Source organism: Chrysemys picta, chromosome 7 (genome assembly GCF_011386835.1).
Source record: "Chrysemys picta bellii isolate R12L10 chromosome 7, ASM1138683v2, whole genome shotgun sequence".
Taxonomy (NCBI): Eukaryota; Metazoa; Chordata; order Testudines; family Emydidae; genus Chrysemys; species Chrysemys picta.
This window is the reverse complement of record NC_088797.1, coordinates 48,033,920-48,061,145: the sequence shown is the minus strand read 5'-3', so window position 1 is coordinate 48,061,145 and position 27,226 is coordinate 48,033,920. Positions and strand designations below refer to the sequence as shown.

General features: G+C 54.0%; 1 protein-coding gene across 7 annotated transcripts; it reads right to left on the bottom strand.

The window, feature by feature from the left end:
- ACY1 (aminoacylase 1) lies at positions 1-26,682 on the bottom strand. Of its 7 annotated transcripts, none has more exons than XR_010589132.1 (15): positions 25,497-25,579; positions 23,443-23,600; positions 20,593-20,657; positions 17,278-17,382; positions 15,720-15,814; positions 14,923-14,999; positions 6,869-6,958; positions 6,356-6,412; positions 6,136-6,209; positions 5,617-5,666; positions 4,891-5,035; positions 4,508-4,576; positions 4,057-4,253; positions 3,152-3,212; positions 1-2,202 (listed from the first exon to the last, which is right to left on the bottom strand). XR_010589132.1 is itself a non-coding variant. In XM_005285258.4 (15 exons), exons 2-15 carry the CDS (start codon positions 23,579-23,581, stop codon positions 2,038-2,040), a joined length of 1,272 nt encoding a protein of 423 aa, XP_005285315.1. In that variant the 5' UTR covers positions 23,582-23,600; positions 26,524-26,682; the 3' UTR covers positions 1-2,037. The 7 variants fall into 7 exon arrangements, 6 of the variants coding, with proteins under 6 accessions (XP_005285315.1, XP_042717713.1, XP_005285316.1 ...); XM_005285258.4 differs by lacking the exon at positions 25,497-25,579 and adding an exon at positions 26,524-26,682 and having other exon boundaries at positions 4,174-4,253; XM_042861779.2 differs by having other exon boundaries at positions 4,174-4,253.
- Between the last annotated feature and the right edge of the window lie 544 nt (positions 26,683-27,226).

Sequence of the window (27,226 nt, the reverse complement as noted above, 5' to 3'; positions counted from 1 at the left end):
TGTTCTTTCCAATCAAACGGCTTTAATTAGTAAAATCACAAGCACCATGGAGAGACACACCGACAGCTGGCAGCTTTGGCACAAGGTCAGCAAAGAACCAGACCTGATCCCCCAGCCCAAACTGGCGTTAACGCTGGGGTGGGGGAGCTTGGGTAGGCAGACCCCCCACACACAGATGAGGAACGACCTCTGCAGGCCCACCACTTTCCTCAGATCCAGCAAAGGAGCTGCTCAGCATCAGCCCACCCTACCCACTGGGTCTTAGGCTGGCAGCCTGCCCCTTGCAATCTGTCCCATCCCCCAACAGGATGCCAACCTCCCTATGCCCAGTCATCCACCAGGCAGAGGCCTGGCACATCAGGGTTTCTCTCGCTCCATGACTGGCTCACAAAGGGGCAATGGGGTGCTGCAGGTAGGCGGGTGAGGGCGGCACATTGTCCTTGAGCATCGACCCCCTGTTGGTAGCCACCGGCCCCTGACCGCAGCAAGCTCCCGCCTGGGTGATGGGGCCAAGGCCAGAGAGCTGGGGAATGGGGATCTGGAACGCGAGTCCCCATTGAGGCTTTCTGATGTGCTAGAAGATATTTCTCCACCCCCTGAGATGGGGCCAGTCCTCCGGCCTGGGACTCTAGGCTGCCACGTGCAGCAGCCTATCCAGGCACTGTGCTCTGATTTGCATTCACCAATGTAGTGATTCATTAAGACAGCAATTAAACCCTCTTTGCTGGGCAGTGACAGTCTGGGGCACTCGGGAGGAAGTGCCATCCCAGCTGCTTTCCTGCCCCAGGGAATGAAAATTCATAGCATGGTCACACAGACAGGGGACTTGGGCACCCCCTCCCCCCACAGCCCTGCTGCTAGCCCTAGTATGGCTGGGAAACACCCACCCCTGCTGAGCCAGACTCGCCACTGCCAGCTCAGAGCTGATTCCTGCCTGGAGCTTTCGCAGCAATTGGCTTTAGCCCCAAACCCTCTTTGCTGGGCAGTGACAGTCTGGGGCACTCAGGAGGAGGTGCCATCCCAGCTGCTTTCCTGCCACCTCCCCGCCCCCGGTGGTTTAATGACAGTAGGCGGCAGGTACAAAGCATCGCCCAGCCAAGGCTCCGAGAGCAGCGCACCAGGAGCCTGGGGGGATGATCATCCGGGGAAGGGAGGCACACATTGTTCAGCTGACTCACCCAAGGTCTCATAGGGAGTCTGGGCTAGAGCCAGAAGTGGAACCCGGGTCTCCTGAGCCCCAGTCCAGTGCCTTATCCGCTAGGTCATCCTGCTTGCAATGCCTGCACCCACCCACAGCTACACCCGCTTCCAGATCTCTGCTCTGCCTGGGGCAAGTGGTGATGCTTAGCCCTGGGAGCAGGGAGAGCCAAGGGGGCCCAAGGGAGGGGCAGGCTGCCCAGAGGGTGCCCCATGGCCCTGGCCCATCCCTGGAGGCTGGGGGTGGCTCTGCAGAGATCTGGGGCTAAGAGCAGCAGGGAGAGGGGCTCTGGGGCCTTGGAGGGGTTGGAATGGACAGCTGCAACCCTCCCCCCACCCCATATAGACCCCAGGACCCAGGCCTACCCCGTTGGGAGGGGAGGGCTTGCATTACTGCTGCAATGTGGTGAAGAGGTAAATGCCTGGCAGGGGCATGGGGCATTCGAGGTGTATTCCCCACCCCCCAGTGCAAGCAATGGGAGAAAGCCCAGCATGTCGTGCCCCCGGGTGCAGCCCCCCTCCCTCAGCTTGCAGAGCCATGGGCTGGAAAGCTGGACACCGGGTGTAATTCCATAGGCTCCATGGATGGGCTCAGGGGACCTGGAGCACAGGCAGGGACACAAGCTTCCCCTTCCCCCGGACACAACAGGCACCTGCCCCTCTGGGCTGGCACAGCTGGGTAGTTCTGCACATGGTGCTGCCACCAAGGAATCCTGGAGTCCTGCCCATCCCCAGGCAGCTGCTTCTTACCCGAGCCCCTGTATGTCCATTGCCCACTGCCCCCATGAATTTTCACTCCCTGTCTCTCACTTTAGTATCCCCCACCTCCTGCTGTGCCCCTCAGCCCTCCGCCGGCAGAGGGGGGACGCTGGCCAAGGAGGAGAGGAGGCAGGTGTAGATCTCAATGCCCCGCAGAAAGACTCGCTCGTTGAGGTACTCGTTGTGGTCGTGCAGCAGTACCGGGGTGTGGTTCATGGGGGAGAAGCCGAGGGCCGGGTGACCAGCCTGCAAAGCAGTGAAAGGGGAAGTCACTGCCTCCACACAGAGCCTAGCAGCTGTATCAAACTATATGGGGTCCAAGGAGTGGGGAACCAATGAGGGGGTGGGGCTGGACTGAGCCACCTGCAAACAGGAGATCAAGCTGTGTATTCCCCGCCCCCCACTGACATTCAACCCTGTGTGGTGCCCCCTCCTGGCCAGCCCCGGCATTACTGCATTCCCACCCTTCACTGGCACTGGCCCTTGTCCCATGCTGGCCTGAACTGCGGGGGGCCGTGCCAGAGTCTGCAGTGGGAGGTCTGGCTCATTCCAGCAGGGGGGCTCCTATGCGGCAGGGCAGAGGTGGGCAGCGATCTTCTCTTTTACCAGGTTGGCACCACCCAGACCCCACATTCTCACTGCTGGGAAAACAGCTTCCCCTCAACCACCCTGGGCTCCTTCCCAGCCCCACTGCCTCAATACCCCCACCCCCATATATCTGAGACCGACCTAGCTGAAGCTCCAAGGACGCTGTTTCCTTAAGAAGAAACAATGTTTGTAGCGGGCCAGGCACAAGGCACTACTGTAATACAGTTAACCAATGGGAAGGATAATAATACAGAACATTTACAGAGCAGCGCTAGCCAGAGACTCTCAAAGCACTTCCTGACAGCAGGTCAGTTCCCATTTTACAGGTGGGGAAACTGAGGCAGGGGGCGTAACCTGCTCTAGGGAATCGGTGGCAGGGGCAGGAATAGAACCCACGAGTCCTGACTCTCAGGCCAAGGCCATCCCCACTAGATAACGGAGCAGAGTCAGAGACCAATTAAATTAAGATAGAGAGCAAGAGAAAGAAAAAGGGGGTGGGGAAGAGGCCGGAGGAGAGGATGGGAGAACCAGGGAGACCCAGCCAGAACCTGCAGGACGGGCAGTGGGCAGGAAAGGAGGCAGACCGGGGGGAGGCGCCAGCACTCACCGCTCGGATAAAGCGGCTGTCTGTGCCGGCCGGGAAGATCTCACACTTCAGCGTAATGTGCCTGTCAACAGAGACAGAGCCCGGGTGAGCCACACTCCCAGTGCAGCTATTCTCTCCCCCGCCACGGGGAGCCAGGGCCTGATGGGGAGGCAGGGACAGAGGGCAACCCCATGCGGCAGAGCTGGGGAGGACCATGTTTAGCTTGCCCCTGCACCCCAGGCCTGGCTGAGAGGCATCCACTTTTGCAGAGCTTCCAAGCCCCTAGATGAGCCCAGCCTGCCGGCACTGTGCCAGCAGCGTGGCTGGGGGGATAGCCATTTGTCATAGAACCACAGAAGATTAGGGTTGGAAGAGACCTCAGGAGGTCATCTAGTCCAACCCCCTGCTCAAAGCAGGACCAATCCCCAACTAAATCATCCCAGCCAGGGCTTTGTCAAGCCAGGCCTTAAAAACCTCTAGGGAAGGAGATTCCACCACCTCCCTAGGTAACCCATTCCAGTGCTTCACCACCCTCCTAGTGAAATAGTGTTTCCTAATATCCAACCTAGACCTCCCCCACTGCAACTTGAGACCATTGCTCCTTGTTCTGTCATCTGCTACCACTGAGAACAGCCGAGCTCCATCCTCTTTGGAACCCCCCTTCAGGTAGTTGAAGGCTGCTATCAAATCCCTCACTCTTCTCTTCTGCAGACTAAATAACCCCAGTTCCCTCAGCCTCTCCTCGTAAGTCATGGGCCCCGGCCCCCTGATCATTTTCGTTGCCCTCTGCTGGACTCTCTCCAATTTGTCCACAACCTTTCTGTAGTGGGGGGCCCTAACCTGGACACAATACTCCAGGTGTGGCCTCACCAGTGCCGAATAGAGGGGAATAATCACTTCCCTTGATCTGCTGGCAATGCACCTACCAATACAGCCCAATATGCCATTGGCCTTCTTGGCAACAAGGGCACACTGCTGATTCATATCCAGCTTTTCATCCACTGTAATCCCCAGGTCCTTTTCTGCATGAGAGTCACACTCACATGTCTCTGCAGGCCCCACTGAATGCCTTCCACCACGGGTCAGACTCCTCGATGCAGGTCACTGTCTGATCCATATATTTCTACACCAAAGGAAAGAGGGGAGAGTGTTAAATCTTCCTGGTGGGGGATGGAGGGAGGAGGCTGGGGTGGCGGCAGAGCAAGGGGGGTGGGAGGCCAAGAGGCTCGGGGGCAGCGTGGGGCAGGAAGGTGGGGGTCCATCTGGGATGGGCTGCACAGGGAGGGTGAGGGCATGGAGGTGCCCAGCCAAGTTACACACACCGAAGCAGATTTCAAGGGGTGGTTCCAAGCCCAGCTCCTCAGTTCCATGCCATACCTGGTAGAACTTGTAGGTGACACCCTCTCCAGCTGCCCGGCACCAGGCTGTGAGCTGCTCCTCAAATGCCTGCAGGAGAGGGGGCAAACCAACAGGGGGGCGTGAGTGAGGGGGGGTTCTCTCTCAGGTCCACGCCATCAGCCCTTGTTCTGCCTCTCTGATGCCTCCCAGAATCCTTTGTGCTGCTGCTTTGCCCCAGAGGCACTGCAGAAACTATGCAATGCATTGTGGGACGTTAGCAGCGAGTCAGCGTCAGATCTAGACTTCTGGCGGGCACTGCTGTGGCGATGGCTGACAGATCAAGATCTCCCCCAAACCTGGGGGAATGTGCACCCCACCCCCTCCCTGGGGGAACGGGACCCCTGCCATAGCGGGCACCGTACCTGCAAGTTGACAGTGGGCGGGATGCGGATGTCGAAGCCGGCGGACAGCTCCAAGGGCACCACATTGAAGGAGACGCCCCCGCTCAGCATGGTCATGTTGAGGGAGGTGACGTCGCCCGTGGTGAGGTGCTCGTCACACTTCAATCTGCAGGGGGGGGGGGGGTAAAACCCAGCGTCTGTGATCTGTGTCTGTCGGAGCCTTTCAGCCCCAACTACTCCCCTGGGAAAGGACTCTGCACCCAGACCAAGGGGAGGGCAGAGCTAGGTCCAGAGATATGCCTCGCCTGGGCTGGGGCCATCAATGTGACATCCACGTGCACTGACACACAGTGCCAGGACACGCGTGGATCGCTGGGACGGACACGCTCTCTGCCACGTGGAGCCAGGCCCTGGATCCTGCTCTCACAATAACGCTCCCTGTGTCCTCTGCCCGGATCTTAAAGCCCCCTACTGAGATCAGTGTATGAACCCTCACGCCCCGCCCACTCCAGGAGGCACGTCAGGATAATCACAGCCATTTCCCAGATGGGAAAACTGAGGCACAGAGCAGTGATATGACTCGCCCCAGGACACAGAGGGAGTCCATGGCAGAGCTGAGGACAGAACCCAGGAGTCCTGAGTCCCAGGCCTGTGTGTGTGTCCCTAACCCATCCTCTGGAGCTAGGACGTCCACCTTCTCCCTGCAGACCAAACGAGCCACAGGTTTCATGCGGCGCTGCCTCTTACCTCTGCTTCTCACTCTCTCTGAACTGCAGGAGGGAGGTGATCACTCTGTTCTGTGGTGGGAACAGGGGGTGTCAGTGTCCTGACCAGCGTATTATAGCTACATCCCGGCTCTCCCAGATGCCTGCACCATCAGGACAAGCAGCTCTGCCCTTCACCCAGGGCTGCCCAGAAACAAACCAACCAGCCCCCACACAGGAGCCACAAGGGGCGCTCTGACAGAGAGGCTGGGGCTGACGTAGCCAGGAGCTCCCCCCAAAGCCAGTGCTCCTGCCCCACTCCTCATAGTGCCCCCTGCTGGCAGAGGCTGGGATTGGAATGGCAGGGATCTCCCCTGCACCCGGGAACTCTACACCATTCCTTGTTAGAGAGAAGCTGATGGTCTCTCCCTTGGTGCAAGAGGACTGCAATTCACTCTCTGTCACACTCACTTGCCCTTCCTGCCGAGAGGGCAGGTGGGTGAAGCCAGGGTGGGTGGCACTGCAAGCCCCTCACCCCCCAGAAGAGGGCGCCCTCTCTTACCAACTTCTCAGCAGCGGTGTTCTCAACGAACTGGGATCCATGGCCTGGGTTCCCCTCGCATTTGATTTTAATCCCTGCAAGTGCCGAGAGGGGGAGACGTGTTAGAAGAGAGGGGAGAGAGTGGGTGAGCCTGGCACCCAGACACCACAATGATGGGTATGTTAGAAACGCACAGCTAGACAGAAACAAAACAAGGGGACATGCCCTGGACCCTACTCACACCAGACGCACTTCTCCCCGTAGAACACAGTGAAGGTGTCCGTCGGGTTGGCCAGGCCTGGGGGAGGGAAAGAGAAGACAGGTCGCTGTGGCGGAGTGGGAGCCAGGCAGCCACTGCCAGCTGCTGCCGTGGCAATGCAACAGGGGAGCTGCTGGCTGCCATTTAGGGCCTGGGGGGAAATCTCCAGATCCCCAGCCCTGCCCCAATCAGTCACCATGAGTGCAGAGGACCCAGCCACTCAACATCCTTCACCCATGAGACAAGTACCTGCCAAGACAGGGTGCGAGGCTGGGCCCTGGGCTGAGGGAACATGCCTACGCAGGACGCCGCCTTTATCCCCACCACCAACCCTTCATGCATCTCAGCCCATCTACCGCCTAATGGCCAGGGGGCCAAGCTCATCTCTGCAGAGGGGCCGGCCGCCAAGGCACAGCTTAGTCCCTCCCTGCCCGCCCTCCCCTCGCACAGAGCACTCCCACTGGCTCCTCCGCCATCACACCCAGGGAGTCGCACCTTCATCCAGGGCGAAGCCAATGTTGAGAGCCTGGAACTCGGGCCGCTTCACAAACAGCTGCATGCCCTTGAAGCCCCCGATCTCTTCGTCTGTGCTCAGGGGAAGGGCACAGAGTTAGTGGCCGCCAAGTTCTGCTGGGCCCCACGGCTGAGCCAAGCCTCCCTTTCACCCCAGCTAGTGGCACAGCCAGAGCACCCCATGGCAGACCAGGATCAGTGGCAGCTTCTGGCCAGTCCAAATCCCACAGCAGCCAGCTTGCGACTGATGCAAGGCGGGGGAAAGTAGCTGTTTTCCCCAATGCTGGCATTTCCAGGCCCCAGCTGTCTGCCATCTCATGGGAACTACTCAGCTCATGGCGAGAGTTTAGAAAGCGGGGGTGAGGGTAATGCTGGAGCAGTGGGAGGAAGGGCCACCATCAGTGCTTTGCCAAACGCAGCAGGCATCAGTGGGACTGAACTGGGGTCTGCAATCTCTCCAACCTACCGCAAGTAACAGTTCCCTGCTCTTCTCCACCTCCTTCCGCAGCGTTCTCACGCTGCCTTGCCAAAGCTCCCCATGAGAGCCTAGAGCCTGGCACAGAGTCACCCACTCCAGCCTGCCTTAAATGCAAGAAAGTCTGTGGAGCAGGGCTGAACAGTGAGTGAGGAGGACATGTCAGGGCCTGGACCTGGACAGTGCTTTCCAGGCCAGGAGCTCAACATGCTTTACTCCCACCCATGAACATGCTCAAGGCTTGATGCGCTTGGTTTCTCCATGTGTTTCACTCCCAGGAACGCACTGGTCAGGGGAGTCCCAAAGCTAAGGAAGAGGCGGGGCAGCTCCCATCTCTAGCCCCACCTTCTCACCCCTTCCAGCCAAACTCATAGACTTTAGACTCATAGACTTTAAGGTCAGAAGGGACCATTATGATCATCTGGTCTGACCCCCTGCATGCTGCAGGCCACAATACCGTCCCTACTCTTCCCTTGACTCTGCTGATGAAGTCCCAAATCCTGTGTCTTGGTGACTTCAATTTTCAGAGAACCCTCCTGCTAGCGATCCCTGCCCCATGCTGCGGAGGAAGGCGAAAAACCTCCAGGGCCTCAGCCAATCTACCTTGGAGGAAAATTCCTTCCCGACCCCAAATATGGTGATCAGTAAGACCCCGAGCATGTAGGCAAGAGTCTCCAGCCTGACCCTTGTTAGTCATTATACTATTTACCTGCTATTGCTCGGTATTCCCCACCAATTATGTTTTACCATTAAACCATTCCCTCCATAAACTTATCTAATTTAATCTTAAAACCAGACAGGTCCCTCGCCCCCACCGTTTCCCTTGGAAGGCCGTTCCAATATTTCACCCCTCTGACGGTCAGAAACCTTCGTCTAATTTCAAGCCTAAACTTCCCCACTGCCAGTTTATATCCATTCGTTCTCGTGTCCACATTAGTACTAAGCTGGAATAATTCCTCTCCCTCCCTGGTATTTATCCCTCTGATATATTTAAAGAGAGCAATCATATCCCCCCTCAGCCTTCGTTTTGTCAGACTAAACAGCCCGAGCTCCTCTAGTCTCCTTTCATACGACAGGTTTTCCATTCCTCTGATCATCCTAGTGGCCCTTCTCTGCACCCGTTCCAATTTGAGTTCATCTTTTTTAAACATGGGAGACCAGAACTGCACACAGTACTCCAAATGAGGTCTCACCAGCGCCTTGTACAACGGAAGCAGCACCTCCTTATCCCTACTAGATATACCTCGCCTAATGCATCCCAAGACCGCATTGGCTTTTTTCACCGCCACGTCACATTGTCTACTCATAGTCATCCTTCGGTCTACAAGAACCCCTAGGTCCTTCTCCTCTTCCGTTACCTCTAACCAATGCGTCCCCAGCTTGTAACTAAAATTGTTGTTAGTCATCCCTAAATGCATCACCTTACACTTTTCACTATTAAATTTCATCCTATTTCTGATACTCCAATTCACAAGCTCATTCAAGTCTCCCTGCAGAATATCCCTATCCTCCTCCGAATTGGCAACGCCTCCCACCTTCGTATCATCCGCAAACTTTATCAGTCCACTCCTGCAATCGATTCCGAGGTCAGTTATAAATAGATTAAATAAAATGGGGCCCAAAACCGAACCCTGAGGAACTCCACTGGTAACCTCCCTCCAACCTGACAGTTCACCCTTCAATACGACCCGCTGCATTCTGCCCATTAACCAATTCCTTATCCACCTCTGGATTTTCATATCGATCCCCATCTTTTCCAGCTTAACCAATAATTCCTCATGGGGTACAGTATCAAACGCTTTACTGAAATCCAGGTATATTAGGTCCACCGCATTTCCCTTATCTAATAAGTCCGTTACTTTCTCGAAGAAGGAGATCAGATTCGTTTGGCACGATCTGCCCTTCGTAAAACCATGTTGTAAATTATCGCACTTGCCATTAACCTCAAGGTCCTCAACTAGTTTCTCTTTCAGAATTTTCTCCAGCACCTTGCACACTACAGATGTTAAACTAACAGGCCTATAGTTACCCGGATCACTTTTTTTCCCTTTCTTAAAAATAGGAACCACATTAGCTATTCTCCAGTCTAACGGAACAACCCCCGAGTTTACAGATTCATTAAATATTATCGCTAATGGGCCTGCTATTTCTCGCGCCAATTCCTTCAATATTCTCGGATGAAGATCATCCAGTCCTCCCGACTTAGCCCCATTAAGGCGTTCGAGCTTTGTTTCTACCTCGGATACGGTAATCCCCCATTCTGTTTGCCCCTCTGCCACGGTGCTAGTATCCCTAATACCTTCATTGGCCTCATTAAACACCGATGCAAAATATTCGTTGAGATATTGCGCCATGCCTAGATTATCTTTAATCTCATCTCCGGCTATAGTCTTCAGCGGTCCTACTTCTTCCTTCTTTGATTTCTTCCTATTTATGTGGCTGTAAAACCTCTTACTATTGCTTTTAATTCCCCTCGCTAGGTCCAACTCTACACGGCTTTTGGCCTTTCTCACTCTATCTCTACATTCTCTGACTTCACTAAGGTAAGTTTCCTTACTGATCCCTCCCCTCTTCCACTCTTTGTATGCTTTCTGTTTCTTCCTAATCGCCCCTTTGAGTCGGTCGCTCATCCAGCTCGGTCTAAATCTCTTGCTTAGTAATCTTTTTCCCTTTTTCGGGATACAGGCCTCTGAAAACTCATGCATCTTAAACTTAAAGTAATCCCAGGCTTTATCTGCCTTAAGATTCATTAATACGTTTGCCCAATCCATTTCCCTTACCATTCCCCTTAGTTTGTTAAAATTGGCCTTTTTAAAATTATAAACCCTAGTCTTTGATTTAATTCTGTTACTCCTTCCGTTTAGTTTAAAGCGGATTAGCTCATGATCGCTGGAGCCCAAGTTGTCCCCTACTACCACTTCCTCAACGAGGTCCTCACTAGTCACCAAAATCAAATCTAAAATGGCCTCCCCCCTCGTCGGTTCGGCTACCACTTGATGAAGGAAATGATCAGCAAGCACATCTAGGAACATCTGAGCCCTATTATTGCTAATCATAGAATCATAGAATCATAGAATATCAGAGTTGGAAGGGACCTCAAGAGGTCATCTAGTCCAACCCCCTGCTCAAAGCAGGACCAATTCCCAGCTAAATCATCCCAGCCAGGGCTTTGTCAAGCCGGGCCTTAAAAACCTCCAAGGAAGGAGACTCCACCACCTCCCTAGGTAACGCATTCCAGTGTTTCACCACCCTCCTAGTGAAATAGTTTTTCCTGATATCCAACCTGGACTTCCCCCACCGCAACTTGAGACCATTGCTCCTTGTTCTGTCATCTGCCACCACTGAGAACAGCCGAGCTCCATCCTCTTTGGAACCCCCCTTCAGGTAGTTGAAGGCTGCTATCAAATCCCCCCTCATTCTTCTCTTCTGGAGACTAAACAATCCCAGTTCTCTCAGCCTCTCCTCATAAGTCATATGCTCCAGACCCCTAATCATTTTTGTTGCCCTCCGCTGGACTCTTTCCAATTTTTCCACATCCTTCTTGTAGTGTGGGGCCCAAAACTGGACACAGTATTCCAGATGAGGCCTCACCAATGTCGAATAAAGGGGAACGATCACGTTCCTCGATCTGCTGGCAATGCCCCTACTTATACAGCCCAAAATGCCGTTAGCCTTCTTGGCAACAAGAGCACACTGTTGACTCATATCCAGCTTCTCGTCCACTGTGACCCCTAGGTCCTTTTCAGCAGAACTGCTACCTAGCCATTCGGTCCCTAGTCTGTAGCAGTGCATGGGATTCTTCCGTCCTAAGTGCAGGACTCTGCACTTGTCCTTGTTGAACCTCATCAGGTTTTTTTCTGCCCAATCCTCTAATTTGTCTAGGTCCCTCTGTATCCGATCCCTACCCTCTAGTGTATCTACCACGCCTCCTAGTTTAGTGTCATCTGCAAACTTGCTGAGAGTGCAGTCCACACCATCCTCCAGATCATTAAAAAAGATATTAAACAAAACCGGCCCCAGGACCGACCCTTGGGGCACTCCACTTGAAACCGGCTGCCAACTAGACATGGAGCCATTGATCACTACCCGTTGAGCCCGACGATCTAGCCAGCTTTCTATCCACCTTACAGTCCATTCATCCAGCCCATACTTCTTTAACTTGGTGGCAAGAATACTGTGGGAGACAGTATCAAAAGCTTTGCTAAAGTCAAGAAATAACACATCCACTGCTTTCCCCTCATCCACAGAGCCAGTTATCTCATCATAGAAGGCAATTAGGTTAGTCAGGCACGACTTCCCCTTCGTGAATCCATGCTGACTGTTCCTGATCACTTTCCTTTCCTCTAAATGTTTCATAATTGATTCCTTGAGGACCTGCTCCATAATTTTTCCAGGGACTGAGGTGAGGCTGACTGGCCTGTAGTTCCCCGGATCCTCCTTCTTCCCTTTTTTAAAGATGGGCACTACATTAGCCTTTTTCCAGTCATCTGGGACCTCCCCCGATCGCCATGAGTTTTCAAAAATAATGGCTAATGGCTCTGCAATCTCACCCGCCAACTCCTTTAGCACCCTCGGATGCAGCGCATCCGGCCCCATGGACTTGTGCATGTCCAGTTTTTCTAAATAGTCCCGAACCACTTCTTTCTCCACAGAGGGCTGGTCACCTTCTCCCCATGCTGTACTGCCCAGTGCAGCAATCTGGGAGCTGACCTTGTGCGTGAAGACAGAGGCAAAAAAATCATTGAGTACATTAGCTTTTTCCACATCCTCGGTCACTAGGTTGCCTCCCTCATTCAGTAAGGGGCCCACACTTTCCTTGATTTTCTTCTTGTTGCTAACATACCTGAAGAAACCCTTCTTGTTACTCTTAACATCTCTTGCTAACTGCAACTCCAAGTGTGATTTGGCCTTCCTGATTTCACTCCTGCACGCCTGAGCAATATTTTTATACTCCTCCCTGGTCATTTGTCCAATCTTCCACTTCTTATAAGCCTCTTTTTTGCGTTTAAGATCAGCAAGGATTTCACTGTTTAGCCAAGCTGGTCGCCTGCCATATTTACTATTCTTTCTACACATCGGGATGGTTTGTTCCTGCAACCTCAATAAGGATTCTTTAAAATACAGCCAGCTCTCCTGGACCCCTTTGCCCTTCATGTTATTCTCCCAGGGGATCCTGCCCATCTGTTCCCTGAGGGAGTCAAAGTCTGCTTTTCTGAAGTCCAGGGTCCATATTCTGCTACTAGCGTTTGTTCCCCAATCTATATCTGGGAAGTTAAAGTCCCCCATAATTACACAGTCCCTATTAGTATTTACTTCTCTAAACACATTGAATAGTTCTTTATCCATATCCTGGGTTGATCCCGGCGGTCTATAGCACACCCCAAGCACTATCCCCAGGGAGGCTCTAGTAGTCCTTTTACCCAGTGTAAGTATCGCCCAGACGGATTCCGTGTTATCTATTCCATCAACTATTATTTTTTTATAGCTTATCTCACTATTGACATACAATGCCACCCCGCCACCTTTACCTGTGTTCCGGTCTTTCCTAAACAGCACATACCCCTCCATACCTGTATTCCAGTCGTGACTGCCATTCCACCACGTTTCAGTTATTCCTACGATATCCGGTTGCAATTCTCGGACCAAGAGCTCCAATTCCTCCATTTTATTACCTAGGCTTCTCGCATTGGTGTATAAGCACCCTAATGTATGTCGTTTAGCCTGTCTCCCATTAGTAACACTATATGTTACAGGCCTCTCTGTGTCCTTCCCCCCTATCCTTCTTATGTCCAATCTCATCTCCCCGGCCATATCTCCTCTTATCTCACTCACCATTTCAATGTTGGAATCTGGTGTGGAGATTAACTGTACATCTCCCAACCGTCTCCCCAAACTTCCTAGTTTAAAGCTCTTTTGATAAGATGAGCCAGCCTCCCTCCCAGAAGTCTATTTCCCTCCCTACTCAGGTGAAGTCCATCCCGCGAGAACAGCTGTCTGTCCCCGAAAGCCTCCCAGTGGCCATACATCCCAAAGCCCTCCTTATAGCACCACTCCCTTAGCCAACTATTTATCCTCACAATCCTATCAGCCCTTTGCTGCCCTTCCCTTGGAACAGGCAGTATCCCACTAAAGATAATCTGAGCCTCTATCTCCTTGAGCATCTTCCCCAGCCTTGCATAATCTCCCTTGATTCTCTCTAACGAGAACCTAGCCGTATCATTCGTTCCTACATGAAGGATTATCAAGGGGTTCTTACCTGCTCCTTTTAGGATCCTTTTTAACTGCAGGTCCACATCGCGAATCTTTGCGCCAGGGAGACAGCACACCCTTCTGTTCTCTGGGTCCGCCCTGGTCACAGGCCTGTCCAATCTCCTCAGTAAAGAGTCTCCAATAACATATACCTGTCGTCTCTTGGCAACAGTGCGATCTAGTAATCTAGTCTCTGATCCCTCTAGTCCTGACCTATGTCTGTTCCTATCTTCTCTTGTGCTCCCCCTTGTGCCTTCCTCTATCCTCTGGGGGCCCAGGTCTTGCGCTGTCTCCATCAACACCTCCCCTCTCTCTAATGGACTAGCCGCTCTTCTCTTCTTCCTCACCCTCCCACCTTCCGTCACCACCTGCTACCCCTCCACCTCGTTGTCCAAACACCCAAACCTGTTCCTGAGTTCTATTCCCCCCTCACTAGCCCTCCTTTTCCTTGGCCTGCTTCTCACAGTCACATACTTCCAATTCCCTTGTTCTCCCCCTTCCATTCCCCTCTCACGGTCGTCTACTTCTACCTCCTCCTGCACCCTAGAGCATTCCCCTTCAGCCCCGCCTTGCCTGTCCTCCATCAGCTGCTCAAACCCCCACCTAAACTCCACCAGGGTATCTACCTGCATCTCCAGCCCCTTAATCTTTTCCTCCAGTAACACTATGACGCGACACTTCATACATACATACCTTTGTTCCAGCTCCCCTGCTATGACCATATACATACCACAGCTTCCACATGCAGCCATCTGCATTCTGTCTGCTGCTGCCTGGCTCATGGCTGCTGCAGTCTCTGCCCACAGCACTGGGGACGCTGAGCACACAACACGCCGCACCCTCCTACCTCCCCCTTTATCTCCCTCTCAAACTCCCCTGTTAGCCGCCCTGTTTGCTGCCTCCGGTGCCGCTGCTCGCAGCTGTGCCGCTGCCTGGCTGGGCGGCCGCTTTTATGGGCCCCCTAATCAGCCAAGCCCCGCCCCCAACTCAGGGCTCGGCGTCCCTCCCAGCACCCAGCCCCTGCAGGCCTCTTCTCCTCCAATGAGAACTCCCTCTCAAACTCCCCTGTTGGCCGCCCTGTTTGCTGCCTCCGGTGCCGCTGCCTGGCTGGGCGGCCGCTTTTATGGGCCCCCTAATCAGCCAAGCCCCGCCCCCAACTCAGGGCTCGGCGTCCCTCCCAGCACCCAGCCCCTGCAGGCTCTTCTCCTCCAATGAGAACTCCCTCTCAAACTCCCCTGTTAGCCGCCCTGTTTGCTGCCTCCGGTGCCGCTGCTCGCAACCAGCTGGCCATGAAGAGCGGCCAGTCACTTACCGGGCATGAATGTCATGTGAATTGTTCGGGGGAAGCGCTTCCCCTCGGCCTTCAGCCTCCGAATGGCCTCGATGTACCTGAACAGGGAGAGACTGGTCAGGATGCTGGATGTGCCAGGTACCTGCAAGAACCTTGAGCTCAGGCAGTGCTCCAGGCCAGGCGTAAGATGCATGGACGGAGCTGCACCCTTAGATTGCAGCCAGCACCAGCACCCCCTGGTTTTCCCGCACCTGATATCAGCCAAAGATTAAGGGACCTAAGTGTGGAGCAGGTAACATATTGGGTGTCCAGGAATGGGGGGCAGGTGTCACGGAGCTTTGGCCACTCCAGTCAGCCAATGCAGGGAGCAGAGCCCCCCAGCCCTGTGCTAGTTATATGTCCAGGCAGATACAAGCTGGGACAATATATAAAGACCTCAACAATAAGAGGCATCTGCTGAGCTTTCAGGATCTCCAATGTCTACTGCATCACGCAGCTATTGGCAGGGATTGCCAGACCGGCCCAGCCTACCTAGCCCAGTCACCCGTTTCCAGCTGTGACCAGCAGCTGCACAGCCAGGGGCAAGACGCCCAGCATGGGACAATTCCAGAACACCTGCCCACTGAGCTCAGGGGAGTTCCTCCAGATTTATGCCAGTGTAACCAAGATCAGGATCTGGCCCGAGGGTTCATAGCGAGCATGAGTCAAGAGGGATGGAGCTGTGTGCAGAGGGGGACGTTCAGCTCCATTCGATTGCCCCAGAGAGGCAATGGAGAACTAAGACAAGACAGAGAATGGAGGAGGCCGGCTGCACTCACTGGATGGAGACACACTTCATATCCTGGGCCCCGCGGGCGTAGATGTTACCCTGAGAGTCCTTAAAGGCTTCGAAAGGGTCGTGGGTCCAGTGCTCCTGCAGGGAAGAAACCAGCACTGAGTGTCACAAAAGGGTTCCCCATGGGGAGCAGGCGCTGCTGGAGGGCATGAGCACAGTCCGGCTGGCTCCCAGCATGGCGTCCTGACTTTTCCATGGAGGAGAGGGGCAGGACAGGAAGCTGATCTCCCCGCACCTGATCCCCATCCCCATAAAAGAAAGGGACAGCACCCTGTTTGGGAGATGGAGAGAGGCCTGGTTTGGAGGGATGAAGCATCAAACAGGGCTGATGTGCTAGGTGGCACCTCAGCCATTAGGAGGTAGATGATGTGGGAGGGGGCAAAAGGGATGGGAGTGTGATTTAATGCCAGCCTGACAGTGCTGGAGACCGAAGGGCAAGACAGGCACAGTATGGGCAGCTGCAGGACAAGCTTCTCCGACGCACTGCTGCCAACACGCCTCTGTCCAGATCTGAAGGGATAGGAAAGCAATAATGGACAAGACCAACCCCCACGCATGCAACCATGTTAACAGGAAATGCCCTGTGCAATTTCAACAAAATAGCGGGGCCTCCCGCAGTGGGGCTTCTCAGGACAAATTGGACTCCAACACACCCATTACAAAGAGCAGGTGCACGTCTAATCGAGTACAGTGAGAGCCTAATGCAGCCCATAGGAAAACAGGACTTCATAGTAAGTAACCCCCAAAATAATAAAAGGTAGCAACTGAAGTTTGTGGTGGTGGATGGTGAGCGCCAGAGATCCCTCCTGGAGAATACATCCAGTCAAGCCAGGGTTCTGATCAAGGGGCAAGCATCAGAACTTGATAGCCGCAGTGCAAGAAGCAAACGAGGGAGTCCCGTGCACAATGGAGACAATTTTAAAATAATAAGGTGACTGGCTCCAAAGGCAGCACTATCCCAGTGAGCATCTTTTTCCATCGCAGCAGAGAGGCGAAGGGCTAAATGGGGCCTTGGATCAAACCAGTCTCTCAGCTTGAAAATTAGCACACAGCGAGGGTGAGGGAAGGGGCAGCCCCAAATGGAAGCGGAAGGCGTTTTCCCTGGGCAGACCCCACTGCCTGCAACAGCAATCCTGACGAAGAAGTGGGCTGTAGTCCACGAAAGCTTATGCTCTAATAAATTTGTTAGTCTCTAAGGTGCCACAAGTACTCCTGTTCTTTTTGCGGATACAGACTAACACAGCTGCTACTCTGAAACCTGACAAAGGCTCACAGTTCCCCGCATTCTACTGTAGGTGGCGCTGTGTTTGCATTAACAAAGGGTGCAGATGGCATTGACACGCCGCAGGTCCTCAGCAGAGACGGCCCAGGTCTCCCTCCGGCCCAGCAGTGCCCCTGGGCATCCTCCTGAGCTGCTGAGAAACACTCTGCAGAGGGACACTCCCATTTCCCCTCTGGACAAATAACCGCCCCCTGCCCACCCATGGGCAGCAGCCAAATCCCAGCTGTGAGCCCCTCCCCACACACACACAGCCCCTCACCTCAAATACCGGCACGACATCTGTGTGCGAGTTCAGCAGGATGGAGCGGAGCTGCGGGTCCGTGCCCTGCCAGGTCATGATGGTGACAACCCGGCCCGGGCACACCTGCGAAGCAAAAGGGAGTCTGTTACAGCGGAAGGGCATGCTCCACCCTGCTGTGGGTCAGGGAAGCTGGGAGACAGAAGGAGCTGACGGAGCAGCCCCTGGGTGGGGAGGAAGGGGAGGGGCAGCGGGGTTCGCATACAACATGTTGCAAAGGGAGGGGTTGTTTCGCCTGGGAGGGAGCAGATTTCAAAGGACAAGAGACTCCTCTCCCTTCTAGGAGGGAGGAAGGAGGGTCTCACAGACAGGGCACTGGACTGGGAACCAGGAGACCTGGGCTCTATTCCCAGCTCTGCCACAGACTCCTGAGTGACCTTGGTCAAGTTGCTGCATCTCCCCAGTGCCTCAGCTCCCCATCTGTGCTATTGGGATTACAACTCCCTGCCTCAGAGGGGTGCTGCAAGGAATAAATCCATCGGTAACTGCGAGGCACTCGGATGGCGATGGGGCCCTCCGAGCAACTGGATCGAGAGATCCCAGGCAGGACGCAACCGCCTCCCATAAAGACATCTCAACTACGGAGGGCTCCCAAGCCATATCCAAATGATGCAGCTGGGAGCTTGAAGACCCGGAAGGGGATTTCTTCCTCCTTTCCGAGCTGCCCTGGATCGAGAGAACACAGCGGAGTCACTTGATTAATGGCTGATAAACGGGCACCCAATCAAAAGGAAACACTTCTTCCCACTGGGCAGGGTCAGCGTGTGGGACTCATAGCTGCAGAGGTCAGGGAGGCAAACCCTCAACCTGAGCAAGGATGCCAGAAGCTGCAGATAAGCTGAACCCCAAAAGGGTGACCCAAAAGCAAGGAGCTCCTGGGTTCTTGGTCCACTAGGAACTGCACCAAGACCCCCCATTTCATTTCACTGAAGAGTCACTGGACAGCAACACCCTGGATTGCTGTGCCTGGAATGAGAAGCGCTAGAGAAGGGTAGCGTGTTACCACAGGAGCTGGTGAACAAGCAGGGAACGCTCTGTACCCCCGGAACCATCCAAAACCCCAAGCAAGGGTCCTTAAACACTGATCTGGGCCACCCCAGAGAACACTAGACAAAACTGATGAGGGCTATGGAATCTCAGTAAAAAAATTCAACAGCAAATGCCAGTGGCAGGAGGCCTTGAAAGAATATGGGCTCAGCAATCACTAAAACTATTGAAATCCAGGCACGCTCTGCATCTCTGAATGGCTCTGGGGATCTAGCCAACACACACACAACCGAGATCCTGTCTTCAGGGAACTTCCCCACGTTTTTCCTAACCCAAGTTTCTGCCGGTCGGGATTCCTGCGCCGACAAGCTGGGACAAGTCACAGAGAAAGTCATGTCATCCCAGGCCTCCTCGGAGGAATGTGACCTTGCTAAGTCCCAGTCTAATTACAGCACATACAGTCGGGATGGATCGACTCAAAAATAGACCGAGAACCTGTAATAGCAGATTAATGGGCTGGCCACGTCTGCAGGGGATTACCGACAGCAAGGGATTTGTACACCAATGGAAACAACCGCTCGCATCGTCACATTTCGCAGGGTCTCTGCTGCTATGAACGGAGGGCAAACAAACAGCACCCTGGCCTGTCCTGGACTCCCAATGCAAGGATCAAGAATCAAGGGTCAGAGAGGGTAGCCTCTCCTTGCCCAGAGCTCCCCCTAGAGCCAGCTAGAGTGCCACGCATGGGAGGGCTCCTCTTCCCAGTCCTACAGGTACTTGCCAATGCAGCACAGTGAATCTCTGGAGTAGGGGCCAGAGGGTGTGCTGGCGGGAGGACTCACGGGTCTAATTATTAATATCGATACTGTTTTATGTCTACACTGGACAGTGCAGGTTGGGACAAAGCACATGGAGTGCACCACGGAGCAGATAAAGGGCCAACTGCTGGTCTCACCAGTGGAAATATGGAGCGACTCCACCATCTCCAGACTTGCACTGGGGTAATTGAGGTCAGACTCTGTCCTGGTGTATCTAGGACGGACCTACGCTTCGCTCTACCCAACAAGGCTGAGGTTTAGCTCCTGGTGGTGACCAGTGGCGTAGCCAGGTGGAGGGAACAGGGGGAGCAATAAAAAAAAAAGGCACCACCCACTGCGGTGCTTTTACTCACCCACTGGGTGCTCTGGGTCTTCGGTGGCGGGCCCTTCACTCGCTCCGGGTGTCTTCCGTGGCACTGAAGGTCCCGCTGCCGAAATGCCGCCGAAGACCTGGAGAGAGTGAAGGTCCCGCCACCGAAGACCCGGAGCGCTGTCGGGTGAGTAAAATAAAAGTGCTGCAGCAGGTGGCGCCTTTTTTTTTTTTAATCGCTCCCCCGGGTGAGTAAAAAGGCGCCAAGAAATTGACAAGGCGCCACTTGTGCTCAGTGGGGGAGCGGACACTCTCTCCCTAGCTACGCTACTGGTGGTGACCCATGTATTCACTCCACGCCGGAGGACACTAATGACCAGGTGACTCTTCCATGGGTGCAGGTGGGATGGATTCCAATGCGACATGCTCAGGTCGCTCTAGCCGTCTTTACGGGGATTAATTGCAACTGAAAGACCGGCATCTGCAGACAGGAGTCCTTTGGTTACCCAAAGAATGAGTCTGGCACAAGCAGTGCAGGCCAGCTCCATGCTGCTGCCAATGGCCTTCAGCCCAGATCTGGAAGGACCGCCAAGGGCAAGGGACGTCCACCCTGGCAGTGCCCACAGGGGTACCAAGGAGTGCTCATTGCAAGGCTGAATTTGGTAATGAGGACACGTCCACTGAGAACTTGGCTGAGACCCACCAATTCTTTTTAGATGGGAACCGCTGAACAATTTACTCAATCATTCCCTGGTTTGCTGGGATCCTCCCGGAGGATCCCAGGCTATAGCACTGTCAGTGCCACTTTAGCATTGGAAAGGGGTAAGGTGAGCAACCCAGACCTCTCTGGCAGGAAGACGGCTCCCCAGTGAATGGGATGCATTACGTTTCTAACTCATGCAGCAAAAGCAGATACAAAAGCGCTCGTTGAGGCGAACGAGCCCAGACACATGGTAAAGGGGAGTGTCTCTGAGGCGGGACCTGGTGCGGAAACATCTGCCACCTGGCAGTACTGGCGGAAGCACCGTGACTGGAGCTGTGCTGTACAGAGGATGCCTAGCGGAGGGCACCCCAGACACCCCCTGGTGGTTTCAGGCTCGGACAGATCGGGAATGAATTTCACCGTGGGGGCAGAGGAGTGGGTGGGTTCACTTTTCCTACCTCCACTTTCTGACACCCCAGGCCAAGCTCAGCTGCAATCCGCTCCAGGAACCGCACAGCCACATCTGAGAGAGGGAGAAAGCAGGAAAGTTACAGACATTCAGCTGGAATCCCCTTGCTGTTTCCTTGCACCTGTTGCATCTCTCCCATCCGGGAATCCCCATCCTGCACTAGGAAGGGGCTGTCTCCACACTCTAGCCCCTCCCGTCTCATCTCCAGAGGCCCCTTGCCACAAGGGGGAACCCTTTGGAGCAGCAGTGCTGCAAGAACGTCAGAAGCGCAGACTGCACAAAGGTCGTCATGCCCAGGCTCCAACCTGGTGAATAATATGGCACGCAGTCTATGCGGTCGATAGGCAAGTGCCCGGTCTATACAGCCAAGCACACAACTCCCAGCACAGCGCTGTCAGTAACGGAACACGATTGCAGTACTAAGCCCCAAGAATGGATGTATTAGCAGGCCTACCATCAACAATCTACTCATACAGCCTCTGCCACGGCTCAGAGATCTGCCACATAACACGGCAAGGCTCAGCTTTCCACTCTGTAAAGCGCCTAGCACAAGAAGTTCCTGATCCCTGGCTGGGGCCTCAGGTGCTGCTGCAGCTGCAGCACAATCATAATCTGCCACTAGGAAAGCAGTTAGGAGGAGGACTTACAAATAATAGAGCAAAGGCTTTAAAGAGACGTTGAACATATTTAATAGACTTTAGCCCCCCAGGTTCTCAGGATTTTGTCAGGCCCCTAATCCCTGCTGCTTCTCCCCTTCGCCCCATATGCCCCCTCTGCTCCTTTAGCTGACACCACCTGCGCCAACGGAAGTGGTTCTCCCATCAGCAAAGGTAATCCACCTCCCCAGGAGGCGATAGGGAAGTCAACAGAAGTATTCTTCTGTGGACCTAGCACTGTTTACAATGGGGGTTTGGTCGGCTACACAACACCATTCCAGGGTGTGGATTTTTCACATCCCTGCGCGGCGTAGTTAAGCCGACCTGATTTTCTAGCGCAGGTCAGGCCTGTGTCTTCACTAGACCCTCAGTACAGCAAGGGGAGTTCTTTTTTGAACCCTGTTATAGTCTTGGCCTTCCCAGCATCCTCTGGCAAAGAGTTCCACAGCTTAACTGTGAGTTGTGTGACGAGATACTTCCTTTTGTTTGTTTCAAACCTGCTGCCTCTTAATTTCATTTGTGACCCCTAATTCTTGTGTTACGAGAAGGGGTAAATAATACTTCAATGAGCTTTGGATCAGACCCTTGGAAGGCATCTCCTCTGACACATGCATGCACAATCACACACACACACACACACACACACACACTCAGTTACTAACCCACAGCCATGTTACATGCTGGTTTAATGAGAACTGTATTTCACTCGATATGAAACTAAAGCTCCCAGTCCATCCAATATGAGGATTAATACAGCACCAGCTAAAATAGCTTCAACTGGGTTTGGCTAGCCAACTCCAACAGGGGGAAACCACATTATAAAAAGATCATCTGTCTTAACTCTGTTGGCTCACGGACTGGGCAGATGCTGTTGTTGGACCCAAGATTCAAATCCATCTACTCTGTGACTGATTAACGTTTGGAACAAGGGGGAGATGTGGCCCCATGTGGAAGAGAGCTCCGAAATGTGGACTTTGTGCAGTAGCTGAGCCCAAAGAGCAGCCACGTGCCTCTTAGGCAGACAGACCAGTGTGAGTGAGTGGGGGGTGGAGGGGTCTGATCTGGCCACATTTTCCATCCACTTTGCCCAGGCATGAATGACAAGGTGTGATGCAGTAGAGAATCAGTCTAAGCATCATCCCAGCTGTGGGTGAGACAGGTGGTGTAGCAGCTCCTGCAAGGAGGTTCCCAAATCCCAGGGGCAGCAGAAGGCGCTGTTCAAGGAAGGCTGTTCCACAGGCTGGAATTTCAGTCCCCATTTCACATTACCAGGGAGTTTCCCATTCTAGAGGCCAGCATGAGCTGTGAGGCCTCTTGGCTGGGTTGCACGATCACTAACAAGTCTCACTAGGACTCTTTCTGCCTCCAGGGAGCCGCTCATTTGCCAAGGTTCAGGGAACTTTCCACCAGTGTCGGAGAGATTAGCATACAATTTCAATGTGAATTGCCCCGCCCACTCCCACCCCTTCCCCAATGCCCCGCCCACTCCATTTTGACTGCTGTCTTCTTTTTAAGCTTGAACATCTGGCTGGTAATTTTGGTTCTTTGATGAAGTGGGTTTTCACCCCCTCCCCCAACACTTAATATTTTCAGCATTCACATGCCATCAGCGATGGAGGTCTCAGGCTTTGCACCAGGTGGACCCAGCACAGGCAGCAGCAATGCTATCCAGCTTCCCGCACATTGCACTGAGCACGGGCCTGAGCCCTGAGCTGGCGAGGCAGGACACTTCAGCCCCCATGGCCCAACTCCACCTTTGGCCAGTTGCGAGGAGGCCAAGCAGAGCCAATGGTAGGGGTGGTTTGGGTGACATGGACTCCTCTGGATTCACAGCCACCAACTCGCTTCCACCCACGAGCAGGTGTCTTTGCAGGGAGGGGATGGTTTTAAGAACTAAGTGGTTCTACCAGATGATCGTGGATTCCTCGTCAGACGATACAGGGTGGCACCCTTGTCCCGTCTTCTGCAGGAGAGCAGCTGGGAACAAGAGCCCAGCGACGCTCCAGAAGGGTGCTGAGAGCTTTGTGCCCAGCATGTGAGGCAAGAACGTTGCCACTGGCCGTCGCAGCAGCGAGCCAGTTGTCTGGCCATCTCCCTTGCTGGCTGGCGGCGTAACCCTCCCCCAGTGCTCATGCTGCCTCAGCAGCTTGTCCTGGTAAAAGAAACGGAACCAGCCTCCTTACCATAGTTGGGCTCGGGCTGGACTGTCTTGAGCCTCAGGTACTCTCGGAAGAGTGTGACTGAAGGATGCTCCCCGGGATCCTGGCCTCTGACCTTCTCCCCTGTCCTTTTAGAGTCTCCCTCAGGCAACATGATGTCCATCTGCTGGGGTATCGGGGCCCTGTGAGGAAGGAGAGAGGATGCACAGGGGAAAGGGATAAAATGGCCATCCTGAACAGCTGTGAATAGACTTTGTCATCAAATGTACTGGCCAAATTTCCCCCTGGCATGACTCCACCATCTCCAATGAAGCAGCTGTATGCAGCAGGGCTGAATCTAGACCTGTATGTGTAAGGGGAGCGTTGGCTTGGGCTTTCAAAGCTTCCCCAGTCAAGATTCATTCCAAAGCCACAGCACCACATCCACACACAGGCACGTCCCTACCAAAGCTCTGCCTGACGTCAGCGGCTTAACTTGCTAGACATGGTGCCACCAACACGGGGAAGCAGCCAGAATCCCCACCTGGGATCGTTCCTCATGACAGCAAGTACCCTGGGAGCTTTGGAAGGCAGCATTGTGCCACCGTGCCCAGGAGGAGCTGCCATGGTATCTGTGGCGGGAGGCAGTTAGCGCTAGGGACAAGAGGATGCTAGAGCTGCTTGTGGGACTGGCCCCCAATCCCACTCACCAGCTGGAGTGCTGGAGCAGGGCAAGCCCCAAACCCCACTCCCCGGCGGGAGCTCGAGGGCTGGATTAAAACATCTGGAGGGCTGGATGCAGCCCCCGGGCCATAGTTTGCCCACCCCTGTACTACAAGGACTGGGAGTCAGGACTCCTGGGTTCTATTCACAGCTGTCCCACTGTGACACTATGGCAATCCACTTAGTCTCTCTGTGCCTCAGTATCCCCTTCTGCAGACGAGGATAAGGGAAGAAGTTGGCCGCTGGGTTTAGCAGAGGTGAAAGGGAGCTAAACAAGGGGGTCTGGGGTATGTCGGTACTGTGGAGGCTAGAAGTGGGGTGTCTGGGTGAGTGGGAATGAGGGAGGGGGTGGAAGTAGGCATGTGTATGAGGCAGGGGTTGGGGGAAGTGGGGGGGGGTGAAGAGGTATGGATGTTAGGGGTCCGTGGGGGTAAGGGTAAGTGTGGGAATGAGGGCAGTCTAGATTGGCTAGGAGTAAGAGGGGTGGGTGGGATACATGGGGGTAGGAGGGTGTCTAGAGTGGGGGGCTAGGGGTCAGTGGGGTGCAATGGGGCAGGCATTGGCAGTAGCCTGGCATGGGGAGGAGGAGGATGTGGGGGGGGCTGAAGGTCGGGGTAAGGAGAAGTGCAGGGAGGGTGGGGAGTTAGGGGTAACTGCACTTCTTGGGGGTGCATGAGAGTAGGAGCGTGTATGGGGTGAGAGGTGGGAGGAAGGCGCATGCCTGGATTGGGGGAAGTGCAGGTCTCTAGGGCTGGGTGGGGGTCCCGTTAGGGGTCGGGGTACGTGGGGTAGGCAGGAGCACGCTCGGATCAGGGGTAAGTGCAGGTCTCAGGGGGTCGGGCAGGAGTTTGGGGGCAGCCCGGCTTGAGGAGTCCGGCGCGCTCGGATCGGGGCCGTGCCCGGGGGGGGGGGGCAGAGCAGTGCCAGGCCCCCCACGCGGCCCCTGGGCGCTCCCGGCTCCAGCTGCCCAGCCCCAAGTAAACATGCGGGGAGCGGGGGAGGCTACCCCGTGCGCTCCCCGCCCCGGCCGGCCGCCGCCCGGGCCCTACCTCTGCACTGCCCCCCAGCTCCGGCCGCCGCAGCCTGCTCCGCCCTGGCTCTGCGCTCAGTGGCACTGGGGTGGGCGCAGCCTGAGTCCGCCCGCCCGGCCGGCCAATCCCGCCGCAGCCCCTGCCCCGCTCTAGGACGGCCCGCAGGCAGCCGCCTCTCGCCGGGGGCAGCAGGGAGGGGGGCAGCCCCCCCCCCCCAGGGTACCAGCAAAACTTGGGGCTGGACCCCTGCGCGCCCAGCCGTGGGGCATCTGCAGGATCGGGCCCTTGCACCCCAAACCCTGCCCCCCAGGCTGCTCAGGACTTAGGGTGCAGCCTTTTCCTTACACTCCAAAGTCCAAGGCGATTGCACAGCTCAAGATCCCAGTTCCATCAGTGCTGCAAGCCAGAGCCATTCTTGCTTTGCTCTCACCCAGTGTAAAGCCGGGTACAGCCACTGGAACCAGTCTAAGAGGAGACTCACACCCTGGGTTTAATCCATTGATCGGATTGCTGCTGAGGTATTAGCATTTCTAGTGCCGCAGGTAGCGTTTACAATCCCCACGCACAGGCCAGGAGCCCCTTGTGCCAGCGCTATACAAACAGAACAAGAAGATGGTCCTTGCCCCACCATTTACAATCCAACTCCCTCTCTTCTCCACGCGCTCTGTTCTACACTATAGACAGCACCAAAAAAGCATGTTTGCTTTCATTAAAAGCTAGAGATGGGCCCATAAACAGGAGCCTTTTCCGTGAACCCCCACGGAGCTTCTGTGGGTCCAATAAAAAAAGCCCTGGTTCCAGACTGCTGCTGGTTTTGCAAGCCCAAACCCACCCCCCTCTGCCCCTCCACCCCCATTTACCATTTCCCCCCCCCCCCGAGCTTTTTTTTGCAGTCACCCCAGAAACTTTTCTGCTCAAACAGCTGGGCAAAAATAAATCCAAGCTGACAAGTCCCACTTCAGCCTTGCTCAGCTTTAAGGCAGGCTTTAGTTTCTGGAAACAAAAGCCCAGTTTATTAAATACTTTTTTTCTATAATGAAAAACAAGGGAAAATAAATTACATTTGAATTGCTCTTCCACCTGACTGAGGTGCACTGGGCCCTGCGCTTACACACATGATAACAACGATCAGCACATAAAGCGTTAAACAGATTGTGCAAGCCAAACCAGGCCCCAGTCCTGCAACTATCTCGCCCCAGAGAGCCCTGCACTTCTTGCGGGCCTCCATTGATTTCAACAGGGCTCAACGCAGCTGCAAGATTCCCTCTATGTACATCCAATTGTAGGACTGGGGCCTAAAATCTTACAAAGTTACAGTCTCATTTTTAGCGTGGCCCAGCTAGCCTAAAAATACTCTTACAAAATGTCCTACCTCTGTGAATAACGTCTTCGATTACTGCCAAATGAAAGGATTTTTCAAATCCACATTTTCTTTCACCATGTAAGAACCTTTAGTTGCTCCCATCAGTTTAACTATTTGTTAGTTTCACTCTAGTTTCACTTTCAGATTCTCCTGGCCCCTCCTACATTGTTTCAATCTCTGGGGGAAGGATTACACAATATTGCCAACCCAAAACATTAAACAATCAGGAGTCCAGCAGAACACCCATGTGATTGGTTGAAAAAAATAAGATTTATTTTTAAAACAACACATATGGGTGTGTTTTTTTTTTATTTGTCTGCTGGAGTTTTGAGCTTTCAGGGTGCACTCAGGTCACATTTGCAAACTTTTTTTTTTTTAATGAAAGCTGAGATGCTCAGATAATCATCTGACTCCAGGACCTGGGACTTTAAATAAAATCACAAGAGGTGTCAACGATTTTTTTCACCTAAATCAAATTTTGATTTTTTAAAAAAAATCATGAATGCATGTCCGTTAACGTGAGGCTTTGTCAGACCTTTTAAAAATAATTATTATGCAATGTCGGGCCTAATCCAGATGGAATATTGGGCCAGGTCTTGCAAACACTCCCATGGGACTACTGGGGAGAGTAAAATTATTCGCACACTTAAGAGTTTGCAGGATTGGGGCCTATAGGGTGATCAGATAGCAAGTGTGAAAAATCGGGACGGGG